At 41.9% G+C, this 8,684-nt stretch overlaps 1 protein-coding gene and 1 long non-coding RNA gene across 7 annotated transcripts in view; both read left to right on the top strand.

Annotated features, from left to right (window-relative positions):
* Positions 1 to 1,944, top strand: part of LOC109521702 (uncharacterized) — a 20,047-nt gene extending 18,103 nt beyond the window's left edge. Inside the window, exon 3 of the long non-coding RNA XR_002169413.1 lies at positions 1,833 to 1,944. This is a non-coding gene — a long non-coding RNA (uncharacterized LOC109521702). The remainder of the gene's footprint in view (positions 1 to 1,832) is intronic.
* Positions 1,945 to 4,703: 2,759 nt separating this feature from the next.
* The window catches only part of sorcs1 (sortilin-related VPS10 domain containing receptor 1), a 177,144-nt gene continuing 173,163 nt past the window's right edge, over positions 4,704 to 8,684 (top strand). For 5 of the 6 annotated variants that reach the window (XM_019879675.1, XM_019879671.1, XM_019879672.1 and 2 more), the window contains exon 1: positions 4,705 to 5,625. In XM_019879675.1, coding sequence (XP_019735234.1) covers positions 4,993 to 5,625 — 633 coding nt within the window. In that variant the 5' untranslated portion in view covers positions 4,705 to 4,992. Of the gene's footprint in view, positions 5,626 to 8,684 lie in introns of all 6 variants that reach the window. The other variant, XM_019879670.1, reaches the window with a different exon arrangement.

The following is an 8,684-nucleotide window of genomic DNA, read 5'->3' as shown; positions in this document are numbered from 1 at the left end:
AACCTGACTGTGCCCGTTCACTTACAGCGCACAGGGGCCTGCTCTGTTTAATCTGAAGGCCCCGAGCAAGTTTAATTTACCTGGCAACACAAGCTAGCTGAAATATGATTGGTTAAAAACTGTACCACAATAAATAAGTTATCGAGTGGCTTTCAATGTTATTTAAAATAACATTGAAAGCCACTCAACTAAGTGGAAATAATATGACGTCAAGAATACAGAGAATAATTTTGTTTACATATTTATGAAAATAAAATAACAAATTATAAAATAACATAAAATACATAAAAGTAAATTTACTTTTGTGAGAATGTTTAGGCCAGCAGAGAAGGCCTTGCTGGCCCTGAGGGTCCGCCACTGGGCTTTCTTATTTTATCTTATCTGATTGGACTCTTGGAGCTTTGATAAAGGAAATGCCAGTGGGTCTTTCGGAGGAGGTCATGAACGCCTCTCAAGTTGACCGGAAGAAAAGAAGGAAAGGAGACGGACAAAGACACACCTGAGTTTGTTGAAAAAATGAGAGCTGTGGTTGTGGTTTTATTATTTTTTTAAACGCAGACTTTATTAATGGTTTTCACAGTCTCAGCAAGTCCAGGTACTGTACGTCCTTGTCCGTCTCCGTGCTTTCTTCCGTTCCACTCGAGAGGCGTTTCACGGCCGCCTACGAAAAACGTAAATTAATTCTTACTTCAATGAAACAACGAAGAAAATCAAGCGAGGAAATCACAAAATAAATTCTGTAGGGGAGATATAAAATTTATTTTGTGCTTTCCTCGCTTGATTTTCTGTTTTGATGCATTATTTTCAATTTTCGTAGTTTCATTTAAGTCCAGTAATAGTTAATTTACATTTTTCAGAGGCGGTCCTGAACGCCTCTCAAGTTGAACGGACGCCTCTCGAGTTGAATGGAAGGAGCGTAGCACCATCTCGTGGACGCATTGTAGATTGCGCCTTTTAGTCCGAGGCGTCTAATATATGAAAAAAATTTACAAAATAGCCATTCATTGAAGGTGCGCCTCATAATCCAGTGCGTCTTTTCGTGCACACACACACACACACACACACACACACACACACACACAAACACACACGCACACATTGTATGGGGAACTCGATCTTCCCAGGACAGGCCAAGGATCTTCTGCAGGCAGTGGATGTGGAAGGCCCCCAGGGAAGTAATGTGCTGGCGGTATGGGGTCCATGACTCTGCCCCATAGAGGAGAGTGGAGAGACATACTGCGTTTTACACGGCAATCTTGGTGCTGATCTTCAGGTTTCGATTTTCGAAGACCCTGCTGCGTAGGCGACCAAAGGTTGATAAGGCTTTATTGATCCGGCTGTGCACTTCAGTGTCAAGGGAGCAGTTTGAGGACAAAGTGGAGCCAAGGTAGGTGAAGTGATCCACTGTGTTTAGTGGAATGCCATTAATGTGAAAGCTGGGTGATGTGGAAGTTGGGGTAGCTAGTTGGAACATGACCTCAGTTTTTTTAATGTTGATCTGAAGACCAAAGGATTGGTACAAACTGGAAATGGCATTGAGAGCGTGCTGCATAGGGTCTGAGCTGTGAGCTCGTCATCAGCATACTGACAGCGCAGTCATCAGCAAACTGAAGCTCACAGATGTGACAGATTTTTGTCTTTTTCTGGGCCTGGAGCCATCTGATGTTGACGAGGTTTCCATTGAGGCGGTACTCCACATGAACACCATCTTCATGTCCCATGCTACGGTGGAAAAGGCATGTGACAGCAGAGAGGAGGACGTTAAAGAGCACTGGAGCTAAGACACAGCCCTGTTTCATGCCAGCGCTCACCTTAAAGAGCTCTGACTGGAGTTCTCCGATGAGCACTCTGGCTTGCATCCCATCGTGCAGCTGCTGGAAGATGCAGAGAAACTTGGGTGGTACTCCCAAGTTTGGAGAGGTGTTTCCAGAGCAACTCACGGTTGATGGTGTCGAAGGCTTCACTGAGATTGATGAAGCTAGCGATCCTTGTGATGTTCTCTGCTCTTCTCCATTAGCTGCCTTTAAAACAAATTTCATGTAATTGGTGGATCTAGTCTTTCGGAAGCCCCACTGAGTTTCCGGAAGCACAGCTTCTGAGATGTGCTTGACCAGCCTGCCGAGCATGATTTTGGCCAACATTTTTCCTGCGGTGGAGAGGAAGAGAGATTCCCCGGCTATTCCCGCAGGCTGCTCTGTCCCCTTTCTGCTTGGAAACAACAATGATGTTAGCATCCTTCCAATCCTGTGGGAGGGTCCCATTTTCCCAGATCTTTTGAATCAGGAAGTGCAGACGGTGCGTGAGGAGATAACCTCCGTGTTTGAAAACCTCTGCAGGGATGCCATCAGGTCCAGCGCTTTTGTTATTCTTTAAGCCCACAATGGCTTGCCGGGTTTCAGAATAAGATGGTGGGGTGTCGAGGCTCATGATTGGTGGCAGGTCTGGGAGATTATCCAGAATGTGTGGGTTGACAGGGTTGATGTGGTTCAGAAGACTTTCAAAGTGGTTTGCCCAGTTAGCAAGGATCTCATGGCGGTCCTTACGGAGTATTTTGCGGACATGTCTTGCATCATTACACAATGCCACACACACACGCACGCACGCATGCAAAATGCCTTGCACATTCACTTTGAAAAATGTCACACAGAAATGTAGCGCTTACATTTTCAGTCAGGGCCTGATTGGCTGTTGCAAATAAGACTGGCCAACCGACAAAATTCACACCGCTGCTTCTTGATGTTTTTAATGTCTTAGCGATACAGCTACTCAACATTAGATTTCACAACACAAAAATAGCTACTATAGTATTAATAATAATAATAATTATTATTATTATTAATAATTATTGTTATTATTATTAGGTATTGCTTTTTGACAAAATACTTGAATCAAAGTAAAAAGTATGTTTGTTGCATTAAAACTACTCTGATCAGTATAAGTCATGCAAAAAGTAATTTGTGTAAATGCAAGTGAGTAAATGTTGCATAGTTTTACCTGCATCTGATGCATGATAACTTGTGGTCCTTGGGTGAATTTATTTTGCTTTCCATCAGTTATAAATCATTGCAAATGAGGAGAATCATTTTTTTCTGAATGTGCTACATTCGTGGTCCAATGCCAGTGTTATATTGAGAAGACTAATGCACCCTGGAAGATTTCTGCCATTGTAATGATACGCATGGCTGATGTGTACAGCTGAGGTCATGTTGTTCTTCTTTAGCCCTCAAACTATTTTGGACTGAGTATTGCAATTCAAATCGAGATTCATGGTCTCTCATGGATTCACAGAGTCTCAATTCCATACACTGTATCTTTAGAAATGCTTTCCAGGTGTTCTATCAGTCACATGTTGAGTCAGTCTTTGCTATGTATTCCTGCTTGACAGCATCTTTTGCTGTGAACTAGAGAGCAGTCAGCTGCGAAGGAAGTCTGTGGCAATGTTTATTTCCGTCTGTGCAACTAAACGCTCAGCAGCAATCACTAGTCACGACCACCAGTCATTAGGCAGAAAGCTGCAAGACAAAGGGGTGAGCTTCCAGCCATGTTGTTTGCACTAGTTACACTGACTCCTGTAGTCTGAGACACGTTGGGTGCTTGTCAAGTGCATCCGCCGACATCTTATGTGTGCGTAGAGACATTAAAATATTCATCTGACTGTTTCAGCTTACTGCAGTGTTTGTTTGATGCATACATAATAAGCACGGACAACTTTGTTATCTTTAGGACTAACAGCTGACACGCCAATGTCGTCAAACTTCTATTTATTTATCGAAGCAAAACTATACTGTTGGTCACAATTCAGAAACATCTATTTTCATGCCCTTATTTTGATGTATCACCACTTATTTTAAAACACAGGGGAAGTTACAAATTCCTATATGTAATTTTGAAATAATGAGAAAAATATTAATCTAATACTGCATATACAAAATAAATACAGGATGTACAAAAATATTGAATTATAAAATTCTGTAATGAAATAAAAAATATAGAATATAATGCCTCTTCTCATTTATTTATGTACTGTACATAGTCCTAATAAAAACAATGAGGAAGCTCAAAATTATTTATACGCTGACATTATTTTGAAGTACCGGTAACGTGAATTTTCATTTGAATGACTGGTTCTTCTCTCCGTGCCTGCGTGGGGTTTCTCTGGGTGCTCCGGTTTTCTCCCACATTCCAAAAACATGCGTGGCAGGTTAATGGAACACTCTAGATTGGCCCGAGATGTGAGTGCGGATGGTTGTTCGTCTAAGTGTGCCCTGCGATTAACTGGCAACTGGTTCAGGGTGTCCCTCGCATATTGCCCAAAGACAGCTGGAATATGCTCCAGCACACCCCACAACCTTTGTGAGGATAAAGCAGTTCAGAAAATGGATGGATATGATATTGTGTGTGTGTGTGTGTGTGGTGTGTGTGTGTGTGTGTGTGTGTGTGTGTGTGTGTGTGTGTGTGTGTGTGTGTGTATTATAGTCCTGTACATTCCATTTGCAAATTGCAAAAATGGTCTATAATAATTCTAAATGCTAAACAATGACATAATAATGATATACTGTAATAAGAATATCCACAAGTTATCCATAAGTATAGCATATGCATTTAAATGATCATTACTGTTAGAGACTGGGTAAAACGGACATTTTAAATGCATGGATTCGATAATAAAAACAATTATAATCTCCGGTAAGAAATAAAAGCGCAACAGACAGAAATCCTTTGAGTGTAGGATATTGAGTGGACACACGGAGCAAGACAGTGGGGACATTATCCTTCTTCGGTGGATCCGCAGCTCCTCCCCCCTGCGTGTGTGGCTTCAAATGATCAAATTCTTCAACTTGGATCAGTTTGACTCCGTCGCACTTTTTAGCACACTGCAATCCGACAACGCCACAACTTGGGCAGCGCTTTGCATCTTCAACTACCGAGAGGAGAGAGAAAAGGCAGAGCGCAGGTGCGATTCATTGCAGCAGCATTTTTCTGCCGTCAACAATGGAAAGGGAGATGCTATTTTGTTCAAAGTGGCACGGTGCGCTTTGGTGTGAAATGTTAATGATTTTCTTGATATTGCAAGGCGCCAGCCCTGAGATAACGTGCAGGTCATGTCAGGTTGGAAATGTGGGTTATGCCCGGGAGTTATTGCTGAAATTTGTCACAAGTGAAAGTGTGACAGCATTTAAAGAAGTTGACGGACACAGCATTGAGGCTGAGAGATCCCGGGCTGCAAGTGTCGGAACTCCCAGGCTCCGCCGCACATCTTTTACCCGTGAACGCGCTCCAGATCGGACAGACGCGTCAAATCTGACACGGAATACAAAAACGCTGCGCTCAAATGATGAAGTCGACGAAAACCTCTTTTCCATGGGCAACATTTCACGGTACCACGGAAGTGGCGGAGCGCACAGAACGCGCGGCAGAAGGAGCACCGACGACCGCAGTGTTGGTCGCCCGAGTCCGCGTTCCGGAACCAGAGTGACGCGCTCTGAACTGCGCTGGAACGGCGAGGAGAGGAGAGCAGGCGGCTCCAGACAGGACGAGCTCAAACTTAACAGCTCTACCTTCGCTTTGACCGGGGATTCATCTCACAACCAAGCTATGGTACACTGGTCTGGTCAGAACAGCAGCGTAAGTGATTTCTTCTGTCCACGAAAAGCACCTCAAGTCGTTACTTGGCTCATGCTGGCCCACAGGCGGGGCACCCCACTCACTCCGCGGTATTCATCTGAAGACACGACTGTCTGAAAGAATGCCAGTGTTTTACCAAAAGACCAAAAAAGTCCAGAGTCCGTGATTAAAAGGTGTTAGACAGGAGTGATGAGGGAATTGGTTGTGTACCTTTGATTAATTTGAAGAATGGCGTGCTCTGTGACTTGTGTTTTATGGGGAGCCTGGGGAGGGAGAGGCATTCTCAACACCGAGCACTGCTATTGGTTATGCCAAATGGACCAAGCGTCTATAAATTAATCCAAATTAGTTTTATAGGGCATAATGCAGTTCATCATGAGTGGATTTGTGTCCATTACAAACACACAATGAGCATATTTAAAATAAATGATACCCAGATTATTAAAGATATTGCCGGCCAGAGTGCCACACACACAGCACTAAGATACAAATCTTTTGACATTTTTAAAAACATGAACACTTGCATCAGAACATTAACATAATACTGTATACATAATAGTCATATTGCTTTTTAAATTGGAGGTTATTCAGTGAGTTACTTGTTCACGTCACATACTAAAGATCAGTGGTGCCCTCAGAGCTGAACGCTGGTTGACACGCTTTTAAGTCAGAAATATGTTCTGCCACTGTAAGCCTAATCGGTTAGCAACCACTTATAACTCTGGTTGGCTCTCCTTAACATTGGGATTCGTGTTGGATTCATGAATGTGGGTGTAAGGCAACCCCCAAATGACTCTTTTCATTTGATGTATGGGCCCATTCCCAGATATGAATCAATCATTTCAAAATTGAACAAAAACAACCACATGACAACACATAGTTTAAATGCAGCTAGAAGCCTTTCACACGGCACGGTATTTTTCTTGATAGACACCAAATTAAATATAAAATGAAAACAATATAAAAGAAATATTCAGCAAAGCTGAATAGGATCACCAGTTACTGATTTGCCAAGATAGTTTTATTTTTTATTTTTTTTCCTGCTAGTTACATAGCTCAATGCAATTTATTATTGCTCTAAACTTTCATTAACAGGGGAAAAATGTCCTTGGGGATCTTAAGCAAAGAACACGGCAGAGCATGGTGTAAATATACTCTTTTGCTGCAAGGCCAATGGCTGCTTTTTTTCACAATCGAAATACAATTAGAAACACCTCAGTGTTGAAGGTAACAGGACATATATAATGAATCACTTTGTTATTTGCTTTCCTGTAAAGGTCTGAACGTCTGTCCTCTAACTTGGCTTCCACAAGTCAATTATTTTTTTTGTTCCAGTGTTACACCAAAATTGTACCAAACCACTGATAGTTAACCCTTTCAGGGACAGCGGTGACTACAGTGGACAGCTTATCATGTTATCAGGTTACAGGATGCATGGAAGGGTTAAAATGCTCAAACTACCAGCTCTCACATCCACCACTTTTCCCCTGGCTCAAAATTCATCCTTGTACCGCAGGTGTTTCCTAGTAATTGACAAATCATTTCCGCTTTTAACAAAGCAGACCCTCCATGGGTGGTAAAAATATTTTATTTTGCAATGTAAAAAGATGCTACTCATGAAAAGATCCTTCTTTTGGTTGATGTAAACAATTTACTAGAGTAATGCAAAGCTGATACGGCACTAAATCTGGAATATTTTTTTGCAAGCAGAACTTGTCTCCGATCCTTACAAGTGCAGATGTATAAATAAAAGATGAGTCAACATATTGCCATGGACTGTGTGAAGAATAAAGATAAGGCTTTGCTGCGGTTAAAATGAACCTTAAAGGCATTTCTGTTGTCTTGTGATATTTGATGCTGTGTAAATACCAGATGGAAGTGAGACACTAATGACAGGGATTCAAGTCTAACAGCCACTACCACATGACTCAAATGGAATACAGGAGGACACCCAATACACTACATGCATTAGATAATGGCAGAATATGACAGGGACGCACAGGTAAACGGTTGGATGCCTAATGATGTGCTCAGAGCATTGTGCGCAATTATGTGTACATCAATTAGAGTTCTGATCAGTCAGAGCAGTCCTCAGCTTCACTCGTTGCTCCTTTATTGTTCAACATCACACACATCAGATTCACACCAGCAGTCACGACGACTCAAATCAACATTCAATATGATGGTCGATACACATATAAAGCAAAAGGTACTGACTAAAACATGAACCTACACAACAAAGAGCGTAGCAGTTCTAATCATGGCTTAAAAGAAACAACTGCAATCCACATATCGCCTGCCAATGATCCATAATAATTATCAAGTTCAAGTTCAAGTCAATTTTATTGTCAAATGTGCTACATGTGCAACATACAGCACAGATGAAATTTCATTCCTCTCAACGACAGGAGAGAGAGGAGCTGCTGCGGGTGCCCGCACCGCCATCAAAAGAACAGTTAACATAAAATGACAAATTAATACAACACAACATAAGACAGACAGTCGTGCAATCTCAACCACTTTTTCTGCATACACTTTGTTGTTTGAAGCAGTTATAGATGAAAGAGGAGCGAATCAAAATGTCCTCTCACCAGTGGATTATGACACAAAACAATTAATGCTGGACGAAAGTGGTCAGACAACGCCTGAGTCATTTATGCTTTGAATAAGAGTCTTTTATCAGAGTAAGCTGACATTTTCTGCTCTTTTCAAGTCAAGTACAACTTTATTTTTTCTTATTTATTTATTTTTTAACTTTATTTTATTTTTTTCTCCTTACCAAAATTGTCCATTAAGAATAAGTGTCACAAAAAGTGACATGAAAATGCAGACCACACAGGGAGAGTTCTTTGTACATGATATTGATGTGGTCACTAGGGGTGTTCTCACGGCAAGATTTGCTCCGGTGCTGCGCCAGCGCTGCCCCAGTTGAGCGTTCACACGTGCAAAGTTACACCGGTGTAGCCTCGGAAAACAGCTTACTCCGGAGCAAGTTTAACCCACCTCAGGGAGGTGGTTTAAATATTTGCTCCGGAGCAAATCCTCGTTTGTGCAGCAGC

This window comes from Hippocampus comes, unplaced genomic scaffold, assembly GCF_001891065.2.
Source record: "Hippocampus comes isolate QL1 unplaced genomic scaffold, H_comes_QL1_v1.1 scaffold158, whole genome shotgun sequence".
In the NCBI taxonomy this organism is placed as follows: domain Eukaryota; kingdom Metazoa; phylum Chordata; class Actinopteri; order Syngnathiformes; family Syngnathidae; genus Hippocampus; species Hippocampus comes.
This window is presented reverse-complemented; position numbering and strand designations above follow the sequence as displayed.